General features: G+C 34.6%; 1 protein-coding gene across 1 annotated transcript in view; it reads left to right on the top strand.

The window, feature by feature from the left end:
* LOC141496946 (cadherin-18) overlaps positions 1-21757 on the top strand; it is a 400980-nt gene extending 379223 nt beyond the window's left edge. Inside the window, exon 10 of the mRNA XM_074199523.1 lies at positions 21618-21757. Coding sequence (XP_074055624.1) covers positions 21618-21715 — 98 coding nt within the window. The 3' untranslated portion in view covers positions 21716-21757. The remainder of the gene's footprint in view (positions 1-21617) is intronic.
* The last annotated feature ends 4291 nt before the right edge of the window (positions 21758-26048 follow it).

Below are 26048 nucleotides of genomic sequence, written 5' to 3'. Positions count from 1 at the left end.
TAATCCCAACTCTTTTACCCTCTGAAATATATTCTAAGGCTTCTGATCTTATAGATAACAGTTCCGAAATCTTACATTTTCTTAACTGTGATTCCATTATATTTAAATTGTTTCTTTCCCTTTGATCTGGTAGTCTGGAATTTGTGTATAATATTACTGAGAGTTTTCATTTTTGTAACACTTTCAAGAGGTGAACAGTCAATTCTTTCATTTTCAATTTTATCCTTATCTTTGGTCTCTGGTACCAGAGAGATTTCCCTTGATAATTTTTTTTAGTTTTTATAAAGCAATGGGATTAAGTGGCTTGCCCAAGGCCACACAGCTAGGTAATTATTAAGTGTCTGAGGTAGGATTTGAACTCAGGTACTCCTGACTCCAGGGCCGGTGCTATATCCACTGTACCACCTAGCTGCCCCCCTTGATAATTTCTTGATGATATACCTAGGCTCAGTTTTTTAATCTTGACTTTCTAGGCATTTCCATAATTTTTAAATCCTCTCTCCTTGATCTATTTTTCCAGAATAGTTGTTTTTCTAGTGTGATATTTCATAGTTCCATTATTTCATTCTTTTGATTTTTTTTATTGTTTCTTGATGTCTCATAGAATCATTAGTTTCCACTTGCACAATTTCTAATTCTTTTGTACTTTGTTATCTACTTGGTCATTTATACTTTTTTTAAGATCTTTTCTTTAGTGAATTTTTGTACCTCTTTCTCTCTATGGTCCAATTTGCTTTTTAAGGAATTCTTTACTTCATTGGATTTTTGTGTTTCCTTAACCATGTGACCTATTCTGTTTTTTAAAGTCTTGTTTTTCCCATAACATTTAAATCTTGCTTACAAAACTGTTAACTTTGTTTCATTATTTTTTGCATCATTCTGTTTTAGGTTTAGGAAACCTATAGGTTTAGAAAACCTATCTTGTTTGATTTTTTAAAATTCTTTTTGAACCCTTCTAAGAATACTTTTTTTGAGTCTAAGACCATCTCATATTTTTCTTCAAGGTCTTGGATGTAACAGTTTTGATTTTATTATCTGAATTGGTGTTTTGATCTTCCCTATCACCACAGTAAATTTTTATGTTTAGATTCTGTTATATTATTTGCTCATTTTTTCAAACTGTTTTTTGACTTCTAACTTTATGCTAAAGTTGAACTCTCTTCCCTGTTTCAAGCTTCAGGCTTTTTGTGTGACTGTTTCAGTGCTTATTGAGGGGCTTGTAAATTTTGAATTCTTCAAACACGGTATAATCTAAAGAGAGGGGTGTTGTTTACTCTCTCTTGTCTTGGGCTCTAGTCTGTGAGTGACCACATACACTCTTCCACCCTAGAATTGTGACCAGGATCCACACTTCTTTGGTTTGCCTAGTATTCCTCCTTTCTCTAGAACTGTCACTTAAAATTACAACTCAGATATGCCATTGTACAAAAAGCAACAAATTCCTGCACCAAATGTTAGACACCTTTATCTCCTTCTGACCAGTTGCCCAAGCCCTTTACTATCTAAGGTGGAGTTCCCCAAAGCCCCACCTACTGATTCAATTTCCCTCAGGGTCTCTTCCTGTCCTGCCTGAATGTTTTCTGTGTTGGACTGTCCTTCACTCTCACCCATGGGCAATGGATCTTTCCTGATGAGCTTCTTGGTTGTCTTGGGCTGAAAGACACTTTCATCCAGTCTTTTGTGAATTCTGTTACTCCATATTTAGTTTAAGGTGTTATATACAGTTTTTATAAGAGAAATTTGGTTGAGTTCAGGAATGTCCTTCCCTTTTTTCTGTCATTTTGGCTTTTCCCAGTACATATATTGATAAAGTCAGAGAATCTCTGTAAGCTTACATAAACATGGTAAACAAAGTCTTTTGGCAGTTTTTATGAGTTTCCATGGCTTTTCCCTTGCCTCTAAATGACCATGATCATCATACTATCAGTAGGTTGCTGACTTTGTGATCACGGCAATTGTTAGTTAACAAGCATTTATGAAGTACTGCCATGTGCCAGACATTCTGCCATGTCCTAGTGAATATGAATTCATTGATAGGATATGTAATTCTAATTTTAAGAAAAGAGAAAACTAAGTTGAGATCAGCCTTTGGACAGGGGTTTAGAGGCATATACACAATGATAGAAAAAGTTTTGGAACTCTTGAAAGAAGAGTGAGGCATTCCCATGGCAGTAGGACAAATGTCAGTGGTCAGTGCCCAACATGGGCAATTCCCATTTTTAGATCATGAGAGAGATCTTCTAAATTGATTAGCCCATAGTTGTATGGCTGTGTTTCTATTGTTGTCACTGGTTGTGGTAGCAAGACAGATGAGAGAAACTAGTGGGTGGTTCCTACCCTGTCCTGGTTTTGTTTATGTTTAAATATGTGTTTGCTTAAAAAATGAGTCTGTTATGGACTACATCTTCAACTTCTGGGAACCAAAATAGCAGTTTCAGCAGGAGCACTGTAATGTTCCATATTTATTTCCAAAAGCATATAAGATAATGCCCCCAAACAAACACTGGAACAGCAGAACATGCAAAAAGATGGGGGTGAAACAATCTTTTAGCTCAAGAAATTAGTAATATTGGTAGAAAAGGTCTTTTTCACTCCAGTGAAAGTGGAGCACAGTCCATAATAGGAAGTGTCCCAGCACGCCAGCAGCAAGCACCATCTCAACAATCAGCAGGAGAACCTGAGCTCCAGTGTGGTGAAGCAAACAAAGGCCAACACCAGGACCCCTCACATGCCTCACCACAGCTAGGAGGAAGGGTATATTCCAGATCAGAGAGATGCCAAGTATTATGGTTGACCCTGGACAAACAAGAAACCCCTGGCAGCCAGACCTCCAAGGACCCTGGACAAACAGGTATATGTCAACCATTTAGGTGCATAATCAGATAGGCAGCCACTTGTACTGCTGCCCCCCCTCAACATGCTTCAGAAAAGCCCTGGATGAACAGGCAATCTATAGTGGCCAGACCACCACTTGCTTCATTGTAGCCCAGAGAAAACACAGAAATACTCCCTAGTCTTAGCATATTCCAGACAACATCAATAGAATCTCAGGCTAAGTACCAGGTAAACTTCGAAAACTCTATAGCCTCCATGCTCCAGCCATCCCCTACCCCATCACCTCAGCACCACATCTGGCACAAAGGTACCCCATAGGTTTCATAGTAACATCAGTGAAGCACCAGGTAAACAGCCAAAGTCTGAAATCCCTGACACAAGTAGCCTGAGATAGTACCCCTTTCATTCTGGGGACAAGCTCAATTTTAAATTAAAAAAAAAAAGCAAAAAAATCAAAAAGAATCTAATTATTGAAAATTATAGTGCCAGGAAAGCTCAAGATATAAACTCAATAGAAGACTGTCAACCCCAAAGAAAAATAGGAATTGATCTCAAACCCATAAAGAACTCATGTGAAAACTCCAAAACTAGCTTGAAAAACATGAAGAAAAATTGGGAAAAGAAATGTAAGTGATGCAAGAGATTATGAAAAAAGATTCAACTGCTTGGAAAAAGAAAACAGTTGTTCAAGTGGAAAAAGGAGATGCAAAAATCCACTGAAGAAAACAACTCCTTAAAAAGTATAATTAGTCAAATGAAAAAGGATATAGATAAACTAATTGAGCAAAACAATCACGTAAAAGTTAAAATTGTGCAAGTGAAGCTAATGCTTCTGTGAGATATCAAGAATCAATCAAATTCAAAGAATGAAAAAATAGAAGAAAATGTAAAATGCTTTATTGTCAAAACAGCTGTCCTGGAAAAATAGATCTAGGAGAGAATGTCAGCGTCATTACTACCTGAAACCAAAACTAAAAGAAGGACCTGTACAACATCTTTCAAGAAATTATCAATAAAACTGCCCTGACATCCTGGAACTAGATGGCAAAGTAAGCATTGAAAGAATCCACCTACTCCAAATGACATTACAGTCAAATGTCAGAACAATTAGGTCAAGGAAAAAATACTGCAAGTAACCAGAAACAAACAACTCAAATATTGATGAACCACAATCAGGATTACACAGGAATTAGCAACTGTCACATTAAAGGATCAGAGGTCATGGAACATGATATGCTGGAAGGCAAAAATTTAGGTCTACAAAAAAGAACTACAACAAGCAAAATTAAGGCATGACATTTCTAGAAAATAAAATAATCATTCAATGAAATAGAATAATTTCAAGGTTACATTAGGGGAAGACCAGAATTATCAATGAAAACAACAAAAATTATCTCCAACATCAAGACATGAGAGAAGCCTTAAAAAGGTAAAAGGGAAAAAGAAAAAGTAAGGGATTCAATGGATCTGGACTGTTTCATCCCTATATGTGGAGGTGATACTTGTAATTCTCAACAACAGTATCACTAATAGTATAGCTAGAAGGATTATGCATATATGAATATATATATATATATATGTATATATATATATATATATATATATATATATATATATATATATAGTGAGTATGGGTATAAGGTGAATTTGAGGAAATGAGGAAATGAGAAAAAGGAGTACATTGGGTGCAGAAGCAATGAAGAGGTAAAATGGCATAAATTATTTCATATGAAGAGATGAGAAAAACCTATTATAGTAGATGGAAAGATGGAAGGGTGGCCAATGGCCATCACTTAAACCTACTCTCTTCAATATTGGTTTTATGGGGGAATAATAAACCCAGTAACTTAAATTTATCTTACCCAACAGTAAAGTTTAGGGTGGTGGTGAGGAGGTACTGGTGAAAAATAGGTCAGATTGGGGAGGAATTAGAAAGAAGCAAAGTATTGTTGAAGAGGACAAGGATGAAACAGCAAGAAATATTGCATGAAAGGAAATGCATATAACTACTAATGTGAATGGGTTGAACTCTCTCATAAAATGGCAGCAGAGAACAGAATAGATAAAAAATCAGAATCATCCAATATATTGTTTATAAGAAACTAAGAAATACACTTAAATCAGAGAAATAGAGATATGGTAAAGGTAAGAGACTAGAGCAGAATCTATTTTGTTTCAGCAGAAGTTTAAAAAAAACACTAAAAAAAAGCAGGGGAGCAATCCTGATCTCAAACAAAGCAAAGTAAAAAATAGACCTGATTAAGAGAGATAAGGAAGGAAACTACAGCTTTCTAAAAGGGACCATAGAAAATGAAGAAACATAAATACTAAACATGTATACACCAGGTAGTATAGTATCCAAATTCATAAAGTTTATTACAGGAAAATATAGACAACACAAGATACAGTAGTAAATGACCAGAGTAATCTAGTGTTTGATACACCCAAAGACCTCAAGCTTTGGAATAAGAACTCACTGTTTGACAAAACTGGGAAAACTAGAAAACAATATGGCAAAGCTAGGTATAGACTAACATCTCATACACCATATTCCAACTAGGGATAAACTAATATATCATATACCAAGATAAGGTCAAAACGTATGCATGATTTAAACATAAAGGGTGACAGCATAAGCAAATTAGAAGAGTAAGGAATAGTCTCCCTATCAGATCTATGAAGAAGGGAAAGATTTATGACAGAACAAGAGATAGAGAACATTACAAAATGTAAACTAGATAATTCTGATCATAATAAATTAAAAAGATTTTGCACAAAGAATACAAAAAAGTAAAAATTTCTATAGCAAACATCTCTGATAAAGACATAAATTCTCAACTATATAGAGAACTCAGTCAAATTTATAAGAATACATATATTTGCTACTTGATAAGTGGACAAAGGATATGAATGGGTAGTTTTCAGATGAAGAAATTAAAGCTTTTTACAGGCATATGAAGAGGTTGCTCTTCATTAGAGAAATGCAAATTAAAACAACTCTGAGATTACACTTCACACCTATCTGATCAGCTAATATGTCAAAAAAGGGAAATATTGGAGAGGATATGGGAAAATTGGGACAGAAATGTTCTATTGGTGGAGTTGTGAATTGATCCAATCACTCTGAAGAGCAAACTGTGCTCAAAGGGTATCCAAATGGGGCATACCCTTTGATGCAGCAATATTACTACTAAGTCTGTAAAAAGGAAAAGGACCTGCATGCATAAGAATATTTATAATAGCCTTTTTATATGGTGGCAAAATATTGGATGTTGAGGGAATGTCCATCAATTGATAAAATGGTTGGAACAAACTGTGTTGTGTGTGTGTCTGTGTTTGTGTTTGTGTGTGTGTGTGTGTGTGTGTGTGTGTGTGTGTGTAAATGTAATGGAATACTATTGTGCAATGAGAAATGATGAAGACACTGATTCCAGAAAAACCTGGAAAGACTTCTGAACTGATGCAAAATTAAATGCTCAGAACCAAGAGAACAATGTATATATATACATATATATATATATATATATAATATATATATATATATATATACAGTATCAACAACATTTTATGATGATCATCTATGAATGACTCAGCTCTTCTCAGCAATACAATGATCCTAGAAATGTAAAAAGGACTCAGGAAAGAAAATGCTGTCTGCATTCATATAAAGAACTGATGGACTCTAAATGCAGAATGAAGGATACCTTTTCAAATTTTATTCTTTTCTGTATTTCTTTTTCTTTTAGTCTATTTCTTCCCTTCACAACTATTACTAATATGGAAATATGTTTTACATGATAGTACATGTATCTCAAATTACCTACCATTTTAAGAAGAGGTTAGGATAGGAAGAGAGGGAGAAAAATTTGGATAGCACAATCTTGTATAAATGAATGCTAAAAATTGTCAGGAAATGTAATTGGGAAATCATAAAATAATATTAAAAGATATATTTTCAAGATTTAAATTTATATTTCATAAACAAATGTAACTGAAAATGATTTTATGTTGCTGATTTTCCCTTTGCTACATAAAGGCACAACAGGAACACCAAGAACTTAGCCCCCAACCTCTAACCAGGGGCAGAAGCAGGAACTATTTCATAATTACTTCTCTAAGTCCAATGTTATTATGAAGCAGGTCTATATTTTAAAAATCTTCATAATCACCATCAAATATTATAAGAAGGAAAAATATGAAATTAATTCTAATATTGATAGTCTCTACCTTCAAGGGACTTCACTATCCAATAGAGAAACAATATGAGAGTATATAATTATTTATTGTCTTGAACTGTTTGCCACCCTTATATATGGGGTTTTTTTGCTGAAATTTGCCTCTCTGTATCTTATAATTATTAGACTTAGCTTTTGCTGAAATTTGCCTCTCTGTATCTTATAATTATTAGACTTAGCTCTTTCCTCTACAAAAAATGGGGGGAAAAATCTCTTCTTTCATCCTCATGATAACCTTTCAAATATTTGCAGTAATAATTATATTTCTCCTCAAACTTTTGTAAGTTAAACAACTTAATTCTTTCCATTGTTATTCATGAGATATGATTTAGAGATCCTTTACTAACCTGCTTATAAGTCTCTGGATTTTATCAATTCTGCTCTTTAAACAAGGAGCCTGGAACTCAACATATGAGCTAATCAGGTTTTGTTAAATCATTAGTTCCAATCCATTTTTCTGACCTTTAGAAATTCAGAAGTAGAATATGAAACAAAATCATGAGACACATCATTATGGAACTTCCAACAGATTAAAAATAATCTCAGCTTTATTATTCTTTAGTCAATTTTTCAAGTAGTCATTTTTTATTAAGCTATTACTATAGACCAGTTATTTATTTGACTTCATATCTCATGTTAAAAAAAACAATTGGGTTCAGGATTTCTCAGTACATTAATACATAATCAAGCTTTATTGTTATGTAATGTAGCAAGCAGTAAAACAAAGCTTATACTAACATTATAAAAACTTAAATAGAGATCAGTCCACACATACAAGAAACTCAGATTGAGGTAAGGAGTTGTATTTCAGGTGGAAACATGCTCACAGTTGTATCACAATTGGCAAGATTATATTCTCTTAGAATAGACTTGGTGGAAAGAGGTAATTGGTGTCAGACTGGCACTAGAATCTAGGAATTACCTGCTTATTGTCCAGTAGCACCATAAATCATGTTTTCTTTGTTCATGTCTAGAAAATATTCCTGATCAGTCAGTTGAGAAAAATTTATTGTGTGTTTTGCACTTTCCAGGAAATTTATTAACCACTAGTTATAAGTGATTTGTATAAAGAAAGTGGGGAAAAATTAGGATAAGGGAGATGGCGGCAACATATAAATAAATAGTATAAGACAAGATATATTCAATTTGATTGGAAGGTATTCAACATGGAATTAATCATATTGCCTCTTTCCAGACTTGAAAATGATTCTGGGCTTCCACACTCAGAGTTGTTTTTTTTTTTTTTAATTTTCTAAAGTCATTTAATCTTTCTCTAAGACACATGGCCGCTCTGAGATTATCATTAATCTCTTAATTGATAAATCTAATGAACTTTTCTCAGTTCTCATCCCTCTATTTCTTTGCAACATTTGACATTGTTAACTATGCTTTCATCCTAGATTTCTCTCGAATTTTTGTGATATGGTTTTCTCCTTATTCTCCCTCTACCTGGTTGCACAATACTCAATCTCTTTCACTGAATCTCCATCCCTGTCATACCTTATCTAAGTGTATCCCAGACTGGGCTCTCTTCTCTTTCAACATTCTTCATGGTCTGTTCAGCTCCTATGGGTTCAATTATTATCTCTATTTAAGTGACTCTGAAGTCTCTACATACAACCCTCATACCATTATTGATTCTATATCCATAATTTCTTTCTCAGTCATTCTCTTCTCTCCAATTATATGATCACCACCCTATTTCAGGCCTTCATCACCTTTTGACTGATCTCATAATATGGTCCAATTGGTTTTCCTATATCTAACTTCTTTGCTCTTGAATCCATACTCCACACAACAGCAAAATCAATATTTCTAACATCAGGTGTGTAACATCCTTCCCTTTCAAAAAGCTTCAGTGGTTTTCCTTTCCTTCACAATATCACTCAAAATTACTTTTATAGACCAATTTCTTGTTAAATCTCCTTCTCAAGAATGGACATTGGGGACTGGTCTACTTGTTTTCCTTATAAATAATTCTTCATTTCTTCTTTTTAAGCCTTTGTACATGCTGTTCCCACTCCTGAAATGTACTTTTTCCTTACCTCTGCTTCTTGTAAGTCATTCAGTCATAAAATCTTAGATATAGAACTAGAAAAGAACTTAGAGGACATCTGGTTCAACTACCTCATTTAAGTTAACTATTCTTTGTTCTTTTCTTTTTTTACTTTTTTTCCCCTTGGTAGAGAAAAAGAAGCAAAATAAATATTCTACCTTCTGTTATCTTCTTTTATTAAGTGTAATTCAGTTTTTATAATCTCCTTCATATATTCCAAAAAATACTTTAGAACCTCTTCATTTTTCTCAGTATTCATCATAAGTCTTAGCTTTATTCTATTTTTTTTTGATACTGCTATCACAAGACTGCTCCACTCTTCATCAGGTATCTCCCTTTTCTTTAGTTTTTTGTAGCTATATTTTTAAAACTGTTGTGGGTCCCTATACTCCTGTGTATTCCAGAGCAGTCTTTTTAGTTACATTCCCTATTCTCTTTTTGATGAAATCATGTGTGCTTGTGTCATAATAATTTTTGTTCTTCAGAACATTTCATCTTTCCTTAACTGTCATTCCCTCATAACCTCAGTGCTATGGGGACTATTTATCTGTACTCTGGAATCTTTGAAATGCACTGTCTCATAATCTGTGATGCATGTCATCTTGTGCCTACCTTTCCTTTCCTTGCTTATCAGCATGTCATGATTGATTGGTTTCTAGACTTCCATTATATGTCAAAATTATTGACTTTTCATTATCCCAATTTCCCAAATCTATGTGTACTTTTTTTTGCAATAAGAATCATTTGTCACATTTTAACTATAATTGTTTAGAGAATTATAACATTACAGATTCACTGAATCTGAGATTGGTAGGAGAACTCAGTTGTCAGTTCATCCCCAAACCATAACCAAACAGCAATCTATTCTATAGCATCCTGAAAATAACTCTGTGTGTGTGTATGTGTGTGCATGTGTGTGTGTTTATGTGTATGTGTGTGTATGTATGTGTATGTGTGTGTGTATTTGTGTTTGTGTGTGTGTGTGTGTGTAAATCATTAATAGGAAAATGTCCTGTGGCAGAAAAACTCTTACTTCTCCATGCAGTTGATTTGATTTTGGACAAAGCCATTTTTCTTAGTTCTGACTTCAATGACCAAACATAGGACAGGTCTAATAATCCTTTTCAAATTTTAGTTCTTGGAAGACAGAGATCATCCCCTCATTATCCTTTTTTCAGCCTAAAAATCTCATTTCTTCTTGTCCTCCCACAATCTTGATCTTTTTTTTTTCCAGGAAGCACTCTCATTTTTCAGGCATCCAAAACTTAATCTAATATGCCAGCTGTGATTTTACTGTAACAGATTTCAACAATATTATCCTTCCCCATATTATTGACATTATGCTTTTACTAGCACAGCCTTAAGATTGAGCAAACTTTTTAAAAAGTAACATGTAATTCTATTGACTAATATTAAACTTTAATTCATTTACTCTTCTTGATCATTTTCACTCAGATTATTGTCTAGTTAAGCCTTTCTTATCTTATACTTAAGTATTTGCTTTTTTTCCTAATCTTGAATACACTATTAACTAATATTTAGCTTTCAATTAACTAAAATGTCTAGATCATTTTCACTTGAACTGTGGTCTAGCAAATGCTCCCTTATATTTTATCATTTGACTTTTAAAATTCTAAGTGTATATCTTCATTTTTAACTATTAAATGTCATTGTGATAGACTGAATACATTGTACTAACTATCCTAATCACCTAATGTCCATTTGTAAAATCTATGTCCAAAGTTTTCCAAATTCATTTATTGTTGAATACTTTCATTAATATCTTATTAAGGGCGGCTAGGTGGCACAGTGGATAGAGCACCAGCCCTGGAGTCAGGAGTACCTGAGTTCAAATCCAATTTCAGACACTTAATAATTACCTAGCTATGTGGCCTTGGGCAAGCCACTTAACCCCATTTGCCTTGCAAAAAAAACCAAACAAACTAAAAAACTAAAAAAAATCCTATTAAAAAATAGAACCCAGTTTCTTTGGTTATATTTTTCAAGAAATATAAATCAAAAAAGTTATCTAAACTAACTCCCATTTACTAATTGTATTCTCATTCTTTATTATTTTGTTTGTACATAATGATCTGTCTCTTCACTGGGTAATGTTATTTTCATAGAATTTCTCTTACTATAGAATCTCTGGCTTATAATAGAATTTTTATCCATTCCAAAGGTTTTTCTTAAATATAAATTCTATGACATTTGTCAAGGATAGAATGTTGTATGAAAGTATTTTCCTTTTTCCTTTTAAGAAAAAAAAGTATATCAATCCATTCTTAACAGTCAAACAACATCTAGCTGAAGTGAAGTGTTTGTTTATTCTCACCTGATCCTTATCAGAGATTAGGTCTTCTTGGTACAGATACATCTGGTCATTATAACAGAGACAGCTTTAGGAATTATGTGAAGAGGAGCAGTCATTTTTCAGTTGTTACCAGCAGGGCACAGGTCCAAGACTGTTCCATTAATATCTGTGTATCAAAAAAAGACTTTTTGGAAAGTAAGAATATTTTATATGGTTGATAAAACAAAAACAAAACAGTAATTTAGTAATTTTTACATAATGTTTGTCATCCATTATTAGATATTTTAATCCATATACATATATAGCAATATAGCAAAAAAAATTGATGTTGCATAGAATTTTTTAAAAGCATTCAGATCATAAACTATTCTATTCTTGACACTCTTAAAGGATCATGCATCTCTTTTATATTTTCCCTCAGATCCTTGTTCTTGTTTTCATTTCTAATACGTGAGCTTTTAAAAATCGAAGGTCATATATAAGAGAGATTCATCTCATTAAATGCTTTTCCCTTTTCTTTGTCAACAGAATAATTTTCCAGCTTGACTTTCAGAATTTAGTTCTTAAGAGACTCTAATTCTTTTTGAGTCAATTTCTCTTTTAGAATACCAGGTTAAGAGACTCTACTTATGTCTCTGAGTCACTGAAAACTACTTTTCTCAATTCCAAAAAATAATAATCTATTCTATAAGTCCCAACAATGATAGTAATAATAATTGCTAACGTTATCAGTTTAAATGCTTTGAGGTTTGCAAAATTATGTGTGTTCTTATTTGATTTTTCACTACTCTATAACTTAGGTTCTGAACAAGGTTATATGATTTGCTCATAGTATATAGCTTGTAAATAGGAGTTTGAATCCAGTCTCAGACATTTTTTAGCTGTGTGACCTTGGGCAAGTCACCATCTCTTGTCATCCTGATTCCTATTTGGCCACTGGACCCAGATGACTCTAGAGGATTTAGCACAGCCCCCTCCCCCATTCAAATGCAGTTCATTTGTTTGTCATGGCATCAGCTCCCTGATGTCATGGTCTTCTTTGACAAGGAAGTACAAACATTATTATTGTTGTTGTTATCTTAGAAGTACCTAAGGCAGAATTTGACTTTGGGTCTTTCAGACTCCAAACAATGATATTCATCTCTAGTAGGCCTAGTTACTTAACAACTTCACATTTTATAAACTCCATTATCACCTAAGGCTATGACTGATCTTCCCAGTTATTTTCTCTTGTGAAATAATTTCTGGACACCTCATCTACTGTTATTCTTTTTCTGTGGTATACAGAAAAAGTCATATTCTTTGGCTTAATATTTCTTTCTCCCTTTCTATTTTCATTTTAAAGTTGTCTTCATTAGATTAACACATCAAAAAGGTTATTTTTCCTTGTGAGATAGACATCATTGTTTGCTAGAAATTTATTAATGTTTAATACATGCACCCCACCAAAAAAAGTAAATCTTGGTCTTTCACACTATTTATATAGCCAGTTGTTCATTACCTATATTCTATCATAGATTTAATGTTTGAATGATATTCAGAAGTCATCTAGTTCAACTATGCCAACTAATTTTACAGATGAGAAAACTGAGTTCTGGAATAGTTAAGGATTTTGCCAGTTAGGTGTCATTTGAATTCATATCCTTTGACCCAAGAGAAAATTCACAAGCCCTGATTATTAAAAGTCATTCTTTGGGCCCTCCAATCAGCACTCTTTCCCTACCAGGATTCAAAGTTTCTAAACTTACTTCATTCCTTGCTGGCTCTATCTTTCTGTATCCATCTGTGTCTGTAAATACCTGCCTGCTATTGCTATGTCATCTGGATGCATTGTCTGCTACCTGGTCTAGTCTTTCCAATAATATTGTAAATAGGAGATAGAGTGAAAGCTTGCATTGGGGCTGGCTCACTCTCATCCTCCTATCCTACCCACCTTCTTCTGTCCTCTCAGACAAGCAGGAGGGTCTGCCTCCTCAAGGCACTTTTTAGCCTAGAGTTCTCAAAAGTTTCACTAATTGTTAAAATTTTCTTTAGATAAAGTACCCAGAGGTGTGGTCAGCTAATTAGCTGTTTTCTTCTTAACCCAGTTATAGAATAGCTCATTCCTGATAAAAAAAGACAATATAAACAACATTCTTGGCACATTTTTAAAATCTAATCATTCCTAGTGATTGATTGCTTCCCTCTGTTTCCTTCTAATGTTTTTTTTTCTTCCATCAATTCTTCCTTCTATCTAAACAGTAAGGAAAAAAATCTTAAAAAGACACTTAAAATAGAAGTTATTCAGTGGGATCAGGTCATATTACATCAAAAACAGATTTCCACTGGTAACTGAGAAAAAAGGAAAATGATCCAGCAGTTATTAGCACTCACAGACACAGCACAATTAACAAGGCAAATTCTCTGACTTCTGAAACCTTAGAAAACAAATTGTAAAAAGTTACAACCATTCATGCGGGTGAAGGGAGAAAGATGCCTGTCATCCTCCCATCCCCCAACTCATAGCTATTTCATGATCACTTGGGCATCTGAGATCCTGTCCAAATTTCCTGAGCTATTATCCTTTGTGGCATTGTCTTCTTGTTTATCCTATGTTCTCCAGAACTAAATGGGTCAGTCTCATGACTTATATGCTTCAGACCCAGCACTAATGCTGCCTTAAATAGCCCAGTTACTGAAGAGTATCATGGGGAATAATTAGGACCGGTCACCTCCCAGGGGCTAACTGGCTGCTGTTCTGTCTAATAACTTGCCACTCAAAGTTTTTCTCTGAATAAGGCATTTGACAGCTTCTCTCCTCTGCAGCAGCACCAGGAATTTTCCTTACCATTTTCCTTGACATGAGTCAGTGTTATCTGAGTCTAGAGTCAGAGGAAATAGTTAAAAATTCTACCTCTGACCCTTGTTCTTAGTGGCATTGGTCAATTTGCTTACTCTGCCTGAGCTTCACTTTTTTTTTTTGTTTTTGGTAAAATATTGGATTTGGTCTGTAAGATGATTTTTAAAAGTAAATGATCTTTATCAATTTTTTTTACTATAGTAGGTTGCTTTTAGTACTTTTAGAGTAGATACTCTTTAAAAGTCCTTTAGAGCACTAAAGAGGACAAGAGTAGAATGATTACCTCTAAAACATAACATTCCCCAAACCATCTGTCTTCTTAACTCTTGTCCTTTCTGCCTTCCTTTGCAGACATCCTCCTCCTTCTTGGTTGTAACTTCCATGCCCTCTTTTCTTTCTTTCTACTTTGATAAATCTTCCCTCTTTACATTATGTTACCCTGAGGTAACCTCCTACTTATTCCCTCTACCTGTATTCTCACCTCTACTGCCATGCCACTTTTACATCACTAACATTCATAAATCTGTGCTTGGAAAGGCATTCCATTCTGCCCTACAGTTCAGTCTTTCACAAGTGGAGAATCCAAATCATATGCATGGTAGGTGAGTGCTTCTGGGACAAAGAATAAAACACTGCATAAGATGAACTGGCAGGTAATTTTGACCATTGCCCCTGTTACCATCCCTTCTAGGTCTCAAATAGAACTACTTTGCAATTCCCCTGAAAATTCTAGTAATTACTTCTGGAAACAGGCAGTTTGACCTACACCTATTTTTTCATATCTCTGCACTGCTGAAATGGTTCCCTTAAGTCCTCATATACCCTCTCTCATGGCTCTCTATAACTTTTGTTCTTCCATTCAAATATTAGAAATTAGTTATGAGTTTATCCAACTAGGCAGTATCTCATCCTTCTTAAGCAATCATTGGACTTAATACATAGCCTTGGAGACCAGAATATTCTAAAATTTCTCTCTTATTGCTTCCAAACACTAGTTCTATGATCAATGGCCAGGTTACTGGGAGTCTTCTTTCATGGGGGCTTTTAGCAAGGCTGCCATTAAGTTGGTTTGATCCCCCCCCCCCTTTTGATTCCTTATTTTCCCATACCAGTCTCTTCAGGTATTAACAATTAGCTAGGCTAATTGTTTGGTTCATTCATAAATAATATTTTGTTAAATTTAACATTTTATAAACATATCAAAGTATAAGATAGTTTATCCTCTTCTCCCATAAACCTTGTGAGTCTTCTTGTTCTTCTTCAGTTAAGTTGACAAATAAGATAAGAACTCTGTGGTGAAATTTGATAAGATTCTTAGGTTGGTAGCCTGAAATTAGAATGTACAGGTGGTCTTGGAAATCTACCTCCCAACACAAACCCAGAAACTGTAAGAACACAATTATAAAGCACTTCTTACCCAAATAAATCAGATCTAAATAACTGGGAAAATGTCAATTGCTCATGGTTAGATAGAGGTAATAAAATAAAAATGATAATTCTGCCCAAATTAACTTCCTTATTTAGTGCCATATCAACCAAACTACCCACTGGCATGGGAGTTTTGAGTCTCTCCATTTCCAACCTGGACCAGTTCACCCCTCCTTAGGGAACCTTGTGTTCCCCGTTCCCAGGAGTCACTATATGGATGCCACACTTAGTGCAGCCATGCAATTGGCATAGTACACAACAGCCCAGACGTGGGCTCCAGCAGCCCTCCAGCCTCAGCCTCCCGAGTACCTAGGACTACAGAAGCATGCCACCACACCCGGTCTGATAAAACTACCAAATAATTACTTTATTGAGCTAGGAAAAACAGTAACAAAATTGATCTGTAGAAACAAAAGATCAAGAATAGCAAGGGAACTGATGGGAAAAATTTTAAAGGAAGGTGGCCTAGCTCTGCTAGATCTAAAACTGTACTGTAAAGCAGGGGTCATCAAAACTGCCTAGTGCAGATTAAGAAATAAAGAATCAGTGGATTAGGATAGGTTCAAAAGAAACAGTAGTAATAAATGATTACAGTAATCTACTATTTGGCAAACTCAAAGACTTCAGTTTCAGGAATAAAAACTCACTATTTGAAAAAAAGAATTGTTGGAAAAACTGGAAAATAGTATGACAAAAACTAGGCATAGATCCACATCTCATACCCTATACCAAAATAAAGTTAAAATGAGTACAGGATTTAGACAGAAAAGGCAACAGCATAGATAAATTAATAGGCCAAGAAATACTCTACATGATCTGTGGAAAGTAGACAAATGTATGACCAAACAAGAAATAGAGTACATTATAAACTGTAAAATGAATGATTTTGACTATATTAAATTAAAAAATTTTTTTCATAATAAAATCAATGCTTGCCAGGATTAGAAGGAAAGCAGCAAGGTGGGAGACAATCTTTACAACTAGGAGTTCTGATAAAGATCTCATTTCTAAAATATATAGATAATTGCATCAAATTTATAAGGTTACAAGTCATTTCCCAATTGATAAATGCTCAAAGGCTATGAATAGACAGTTTTCAAATGAAAAAAGACTCCAAATCATTTTTGATTAGAGAAATGCAAATTGAAATCTCTGAGTTATCACCTTACACCTATCAGATTGGCTGAGATAAGGAAAAAGGGAAAATGATCCATATTATAGGGCTTGTGGAAGGATTGGGGCATTGATTATTACTGGTGGAGTTGTGAAGTGATCCAGCCATTTTTGGAGATCAATATGGAAGTATACCCAAAGAGCAGTAAAGTAGTTCATTCCCTCTGACCCAGCAATTCCAATCCTAGCCCTATTTCCAGAAGAAATCATAAAAAATGGGAAAAGTCCCACATATTTCAAAATATTCATAGAAGCTCTTTTTGTAGTGTCAAAGAATTGGAAATTGAGGGAATGTCCATCAATTGGGGAATGGCTAAACAAGTTATGGAATTGACTGTTCCCAGTTGAGGGGAAGGGGGTGGGAAGGGAGGGTGGAGGGAAATTCTTTAACTTATAAATATGCATGGAACAAATGGATGAAAATAAATAAATTAAAAAAAAAAGAAAGGCAACAAAGCTATTCATAGAATAATACTATAAATGTATTAAAATCCATAGAATCATAAAAGAAATCCATTATATTGAAATATAGTTATAAAATATTAAAAATATAATTTCTTAAAATCTTAAAAACCCACTAAGTTATGGTACATGAATACTATGGAATACTATTGTTTTTTAAGAAACTATAAATTGGGGGTGACTAGGTGGTTCAGTGGATAGAGCACTGGCCTTGGAGTCAGGAGTACCTGAGTTCAAATGCACCCTCAGACACTCAATAATTACCTAGTTGTATGGCCTTGAGTATGCCACTTAACCCTATTTGTCTTGCAAAAACATACAAATAAATAAATAAATAAATAAATTGTACAACTCTAGAAAAGCATGAAACAAGTTACCCAATCTGATGCTGAGCAAGGGGAGCAGAACCACAACATTGTGAGATGATCAATCCTGAAAGATGCAGCTGCTCTTAGCTATTGAGACAGCTAGATAAGATAATCCGTTTTCTTTTTTTTTAGGATTTTGCTAGGCAAATGGGGTTAAGTGGCTTGCCCAAGTTCCACACAGCTAGGTAATTATTAAGTGTCTGAGTCTGGATTTGAACCCCAGGTACTCCTGACTTCAGGGCCGGTGTTTTATCCACTGCGCCACCTAGAGGCCCCTTAGATAATCCTTTTAGACCATCTATGGACAACACTATTCCCATCCAGAAGGAGAAAAACAAAAAACTTAAACAAAACAAAAAAAAAATCCTTCAGAATCTGATTAACACTAAGTTCACTTAAAAAAAATCATTTTCCTTAATCCTAATTCCTCATACCAAAAATGACTAATCTGTAAACATACTTAACACAAATATGTATGTACAATATTAACTGCTTGCCACTGGGGAGAGGGGAGTGGGAAGGCAGGGTGGAAGGAAATTTTGTAACTTAAAAATATACATAGGCATATGGAAGAATGTTGAAAAACATTCATAACACATATTTGATAAAATAAAACATTAATAAAAAAAGAATGTATGGGTGGTCCACTATGGCCTAAAGTAACAGTCTTTCCAAATATATTGTCATGAATATAACATTGGATCCCTCTGACCTCAATAGTTAAGAGTAACAACTTAATAATACAGAAAAAATACTCTGGAAAAGCTATGAAACAAGTCATTGAGGAGTGAAAAGTGTTGAATTTTCAGAGGTTAAAAGTACTGTGTCCATATAAAAATATAGTCTCATTTATCCAATAAAAAAGAAATTTACGTGACAATTTTGCTATATATTTGAAGGAATAGCAATAGTAGAATTACGGTTTCATATGAAACTATCTCTTTTTTAATTGTACTGTTATGGAAATACTTGTTTTATTCCATAAATTAAGAAAAAAGAATATAATGAAACTACTAATATAGTCTCCAAATCCTGGGAACATAGAATATACAACCTCTCAGATACCAACATAGTATAGTAGGAAAAAAAAAAGATTGAATTTGTTTGAGAGGACCTGAGTTAAAATTTTAGCTCTGCCTATGAGACCTTGAAAAAAATCACTTCGCATTTCTGTTTCTGAGTTTCTCCATCTTAAGAGAAGAGGTTGGACAAAATAGTCATTGAGATCCCTTCCAGATCTAAATGCTTAATAGGTAGTTGCTGATATAGTAGATAAGAGTGATGGACCTGGAGTCCATTCAAAAATAGCCTCAGTCATTAGGGTGATATAAGAGTATTGACATACATTCGATATTCCATGGTGATGAATCACTTTTTGACCCGGAAATGCAGGTGTAAAAAGAAAATAGAGATTTATTAAAAGAAGTTACACACAAAAGAAAGTAATAGGATAGTTAAGAATATATTGAAGAAAAAGCCACTGAGATTGCTAATTAATCTTGGCAGGCCAGCTGCCAGGCTCAGCAGAAATCTGGAGGAAAAAAGGGACCAAGTCCCTCCCAAAATCTCCTTAAATTCTTCCTCAGGATCCATGGGAAGAGGTAGTGTCCTGGGAGTGGTCCAAGTTCGGCATTGGAAAGTTTACCTTTTGGGAAGGGATTGAAGGGTCTAGGATTCCAGGATTGGTGGTCTCAGATGTTGTTTCCAGTGCCTGCACCAACCTAACTGCCCCTTACCAAAAGGGAACAAGGTTAGACTGAAAGTCAGGATGGAGTATTTAACAGAGAAATAAGGGAAGAAAGAAGATTTTTTTTAACAGTGCAAACAAAAGATTTACAAAATTTGTTTCTAATTTATTTCAATATTTCCCATGCCCATAGTTCTCTGCATCAAGAGTGCTGGGGGAATCAGAAGTTTGGATTCTCATTTTTTAAAGGTTTTGGTGGTACACAAATTAACCCCTCTCCTTGCCACCTTGGTGTTAACAATTAGCATTGTCAACCAGAGTGAGGAAAGTGCAACTTGTAAATGAATACCCTATCCCCTTATCTTTCTAGGAAAGTCAGTTATTAATATACATAAATAAAAATGGGGTTGAATCATGACATAATTATTAGGTCTTGAGTTGCTCTCATGGCAGACTCATGTGTGGTATTCCTGGGTCCTGTGGAAAGAGTGCATTAAGTTGTCTCAAGTCTTAGGGGTTGCGATTTCGCTGCAGAGTACAGAACCAAAATTCTGTGATGGAAACAGGAATGCAATATTGTGAGTATGTCAGGAAAGGTGTTGGCTTTCAGGTCCTTGGGAAATAGGGGGAACTAAAATCATAAATCTCTCTGTGAAGACCTGGTGCCATTAAAAACAATTCACTTTGCCAGAGGGTGAGAACATCCATATTGATGTTATGCAAAGCTGAGGACATGGCCTGCTTGCTGACCTTAATACTGGAAAGCAGAGTGTCTCCACAACATATTCACATCATCTCAAATCTCTCAGCAAAATTTGGTGTTCTAGTGTTACTCATTTGAGTTTTATAGATCATAAGAATAAAAATCTGACACCAAAGTCTTTATGGTTCCTTTTTTAATTTAGCATATAGTTTTAAAATGTTATTTTTAGTTAATATGTGAAATAAATTACAAATTATGCTTCTTTGATCAATGGGACAGTCTGTAAGGTTCTACTCTGAAATTTTTTGCTATTGTTACTTTATATTGTCTATTTTTAACCTTATTATACAAACTAAAATGAGGATCGGGGGCCAAAATAAGATGATATTTCAACATAGTTATCAAATGAATCAAGTAGACCTTGAATTGATTGATGCCTTTTTTGCAATATACAATGTATAAATAGAGTCAGCAAATCTAATATTATTGCAGTGACTATATATAGTTTCTCTTGACCAGTATTTTTGGTGGTAGAATTTCGTTTTGTTGTTGTTGCTATTGTTTGTTTGATGGCTGGTTGGTTGTTTTGTTTTTTAAACTCTGGCACAAAATTAATACTCACTATATTAGACCAGATTATTTCTAAGAAAAAGGTTTTTTAATTTTTTTTGCAAGGAAGTGAGATTAAGTGACTTGTCCAAGGTCACACAGCTAGGAAATTATTAAGTGTTTGAGGTCACATTTGAACTCACTTCTTCCTTGATTCATAACTGGCATTAAATCCTACCTGCTAAATGACTATCCCTTTACAAATTCCTTATCCTTTCTCAGTTTCAGCTTTTTCATCTGTAAAACAGAGATAATACTTATATTTACCCCATAGGATTATTCTGAGTCATAATCTATTTCAAGAGCTATGACAAGTTAAAAGTGCTATATTATTTTCAATTGTCGTTATTCTTTTCCTTCTTGCAATTTTACTGAGGAATTGAATGAATGCTTTATAAATAATGGTGGCTTTATCTCTCTGTCCTTAGAGACAAAGATAGGTTTAGGATGGTTTTGCCATCTGAGAACATGCAATAATTATTTTTTGGGGACCAGCTTGAAGGTTAATTGCCAGAGGAAACTCCTGCTGGGGGAATTTCCCTCTACTTCTATACATCAGCCCCTATTCTGTAGCTTATAGTCTGAGGCACTGAAAGGTTAAGCCTTTAGGATAGTTCATTCTACTGTAAAACTGACTTTCACCATCAAAATTACCCAGTCTCTGTCTCCTTGTCCAGGTTCAGTAAAGCTTAAACAGGACTTTCACTGATACATAGTTTTTTTTTTCTTTTCATTAAAGGGAATATCTATCCACTACCATGATTTTACTAAATGCATTTTATTTTGCTTATGTCTGTCATAGATAACACAGCCAGCATTCTGACAAGGAGGAGGAGATTTAGTCGAACTATTCAGGATGTGTATTATCTGCCCATTTTGATCTCTGATGGTGGAATCCCCTCTCTCAGCAGCAGCAGCACCCTCACCATCAGGGTATGTGCATGTGAGAGAGATGGGCGCGTGCGGACCTGCCATGCTGAAGCCTTCCTATCCTCTGCCGGCCTAAGCACAGGAGCCTTAATTGCCATCCTTCTCTGTGTCCTCATTCTCCTAGGTAAGCTGCTGACACTTAATGGTGCTGTCTTTCCTTTTCTTGCTCCACTCAAAGTATCCTAGAAATGACTGGTATGTGGGAAAAGCAAGTCCCCCCCAGTCACCAAAACAGGTAACAATGCCCACAAGATCAATTGAAAAGGCTTGGTCCTCCTATGCCACAGGGTCGACACCACCTAAGCAATTTCGAAATTCCTTTGTTTCAATTACAGAAAAGAGTTTGAAAGAGGAAAAAAAAATCAATGGAAAGTTTTTTTGGGGACAAAAGAAATGGCAAAATATACATAAAACTATTGGTTATAATTTTTTGAATATATTATCAAATAATTTCTCTGAAAGGAATTGCTATCGATTTAAAGAGCATCTGAGACTTTAAAAAAAAGAAGGGAAGTGACTTTGCAGAGACAGTCTTCAAAAATAGTCTAACATCTTAAGTTGGCAAAATTATAAAATGCTATCTATAAAGCTGTCTTTGGGTTGGCAGATGAATTGTATTTTATATTTTAATAAAGTTGACTCCAGTGAGATTTAAGTTTTTATCCTTCCCCATTATAAAATGGATCGATGCAATTTAAAGAGCTTCCAAGGAGCTTAGAGGAAAATAGTCAAAATTATATTTTATGGGAAATGATGATTGATTAAAATTTAGATAATAATGCTTCCTTGCTTTTATTAGTGATGTAAGAAAAAAATTCTAACTGGCATCAATAATTGAGAAAGTTATTGAGCACAATTTTCTGAAAATTGTCATTTTCCTTAAATGCTTAATTTAACCATTTTTCTCTCTTTACCATTCTTCAAGTTCTCTATGCAATATTGTAGTTTTACTAATTGTTTTCACTCCAAAGCAAAGAATTCCATTTTTTTAAAACCTTCTTCTGATGAGAATATTTAGAAGTGGGAGATGGCCAGCAGTAGTTACACTAACATTGACATATCTGAAGGAGGAAAGGGGAACTGGCACATGGGTGCTAATAAATTTTTAACACATTCTCTCTAGAAAAAAAATGTATATGGCACATCTTTAAGTATAATTTGCATTATTAAGAGTTTTGCCATCAGTTTTTAAGCAATTAAACAATTAATTTAAACAATTAAAACAAAACAATTAAAAAATAAATCATGCCTAGATTAATAGCATTTGCTGTTTGGTGGGGTGTAAATGTTCAAAGTAAAAATTTTAGGAGTCTGGTGGATTCAGCTCTAGCTTACTTCTGGTATTAGCACTTTGCTTTCCTATAAAATTATATACTATTATAGCCAATCATGTGATAAGGAGTAGGGCAAGAGGAAAATTAAATTAGTATAACATAAGCAGACATTATCAACATGTGATGGAAAATCATTCTTCTTATAGGATTTCTTTTGTCTGCTGGGGCAAGGTCCATATGGCTTAGAGGAAGAATAACTAAATTTGGTATTGGTGGACTGATTAAGTCAACTAGAGAGAGTAGTGGATATCTATCTAGTGGACCTGGTTTCAGGAAAACCTGAGTTCAAATCTAGTCTCAGATACCTACTAATTATAGTCCTAGGCAAGTCAGCAACCTCAGTGTGCCTCAGCTTCCTCATCTGTAACATGGAGACAATAATAGTGACAAGTGCAAAGGAGGTGGGCACCACTGGGAAGGAGGCTTGCAAAAATTGGTGGGGGTTCATTTATAAGTGAAGAAATCACATAGCTATCTGACCTAGGAGTGTAAGAAAAGACATAAATTTTAATCCACAGGTTACTGCAAAAAAAAAAGTTACAATTTAATCTTTAATCCTCAATTCTTTACGGAGGCAGGAAGGTAAAGAAAGTGAACTTTTTAAGAAGATAGTGAAGTTAAGAAAAGATAGGACAATTTCATATTCACAGTTGGACTGGCACAGCATGGCAGAGAGATTGAGCAGAGCTTTTAGGGGAGCTTAACACACTATTCATGCCAAGACGAGTCAGGGGGAGAGGCCAAGGGGTGGCCAACATCTGAATGTGACTGAAGTCTGGCACATACAAAGATGTGGCATATGCAAGAAGGGCAAGGAGATGAAGGGAAGGGCTGAGATTGTTCAGTGAATTTACAACTCAGAAAGGGTAGAATTGCTGGATAAAAATAGGGAGGAAATCGGGGTCCCACACTATAAGCCAGGGAACACAGATAATATTTTCCTTAATATTTTTCTTTCATCAATAGCACCAACCTTTCAGGTTTCTTGTGAGGATAAAATAAGATATTTGTAAAGTGCTTTATAAACCATTAAAGTATCATACAAATGCTAGTAGCAATAATAATAATAAAGTACAATATATATAGTAATAATATAATAATATAACATTAATACAGTGATAAAATTAAAAATAAAATAATTTTTAAAAATAAAATTACTATATGATTTGTTAGTATTTATTCTTTCTGTTCTCATGGGGTCATTTATTTGCACCCAAAAAGTAGTTCTCTCCTATGCATATCTGGTAGGTTCACATAATGAAATTGAGAATCTGGGAGAGAGAATGTCTTTACCTCATGTCATGGAAATATAAGCTTTTTAATCCAAATAGTAACTCAAACTGAGTATTCATGAAGGCTATTTTCTTGACATTTAGCAGAATTGGGAGGAAGAATGACTCAGAGTAAAAGAACACTGAAGTTAAGTCTGAGATTCTGAGTTCTGACCTTTGTGAACTTGGATAGACAAGTCATTTAAACCTTCTGGGCCCTCATTTGTAAAATGAGATACTTGAATTAGATGATTTCTTAGGAATTACCCAACTCTAGAGTTATGATCCTAGCCTTCTATTTCCTTTGGACACCAGCACATTCATTCTTTCAGCATTTTCATAAGGATTATGATCTCACCTCTGCCTCCACCTCCACCTCCTCCTCCCCTCTACCCTCTCCTCCTCCTTTGCCTCCTTTGCTTAATTCTCCTTTTCCTCTTTCTTCTCCTCCTACCTCTCTGTCTTTCCCTTCCTTTCCTCCTTTTAACTTTTTTTCAAAAAAATTGGTTCAATTCACTTTTTTGTCCTGTGCAATTTTCATTTTGATTTCTTTAAATATACCTCTAGAAAACAGGCTTTTTAAAAAGTCTATTGTGTTTTAAATGCAGCCACTTGACTAGGTTTTAAAGAAGCAGAATCATTCTGACTTTCATTGAATGGATAATAATAGGCATAAGCCAAGCTTTAGGGTTCATTATTTAGGTTTTGATGGCTTACAATGAATATAGATAGCAATTGTTTTCTGTTCTGGCCAAAAAATTCTAAGAGTTTTCCTCTCCCAGACTGATATCTTTGGGTTGGTGAATTGGTTCCTCTTTTGTCTCAATTCTTACCTAGTCCTTATTCATTAAATGGTTATGGCTAGGTGGCGCAGTGGATAAAGCACCAGGAGTCAGGAGTAGCTGGGTTCAAATCCGGTCTCAGACACTTAATAATTACCTAGCTGTGTGGCCTTGGGCAAGCCACTTAACTCCATTGCCTTGAAAAAAAAAAAAAAGAAAAAAATGGCTATGGCCTCAGGCAAATTGAGACCTTAATTTAGAAAGGTCAACTAGAAAGGTAAATCCTGGGTCATTGCCAGTCATCTTGACTTTTTTTTTTGGCCCCTGAACTCTGATGGTTCTTGAGAAGAGAGATGCTTATGATTTTGTGCAGCTCTGCTTCACTCAAATCCAAGTAACATGCAAGACATCAAGAAATCATGCATATGATCCTCTTCCAGAAAGGAGACAACAAAATAAAAATCAGTGTTTTCATGGTATTCCCCTGACCTCTAAATGGTGAAAATAATGTTCACAACTTTGATTTTTATGCATTTTTCCTTTCTTTTTTCACTTAAAAAAAGAAAAACTTATAACAAATATGTATAGTCAAGTATAATAAATTCCTGCATTGACCAAATTTAAAAAACAAAGGATATATCATTCTTCTGCACATCCATTACTTCTCTCTGAGAAGTTGAGTAGCAAATTTTAGCACTGGTCTGCTAGAATCATGGCTAATCATTGTGTACCTGCTGGGAATTTTGGGCCACCAATAAAAAATAGAAATTGAGGGTTAATGAATAACGAAGGAATTCATGTGCTGACTGAGATATTAAAACTGCTCAGGATTTTATTATAAAATACAGCAAAGTAAACAGTTTAGAAAAATTTTCCTCCTTCAGAAAGGTCAACAAGCACTGTAGGACAGGGTGAATAACAAAAAGACTAAGCAGGGCTGCTTAGAAAACTGAGACAGAGAGAGGGAGATAAAGAGAGGAAGGAAGCAAGGCAGTCAGGAAGCTAACTGGGCCAGAGAGCAG

This window comes from Macrotis lagotis, chromosome X (genome assembly GCF_037893015.1).
Source record: "Macrotis lagotis isolate mMagLag1 chromosome X, bilby.v1.9.chrom.fasta, whole genome shotgun sequence".
Taxonomy (NCBI): domain Eukaryota; kingdom Metazoa; phylum Chordata; class Mammalia; order Peramelemorphia; family Peramelidae; genus Macrotis; species Macrotis lagotis.
The sequence above is the reverse complement of the archived record's forward strand: the minus strand, read 5'-3'. Positions and strand labels throughout refer to the sequence as shown.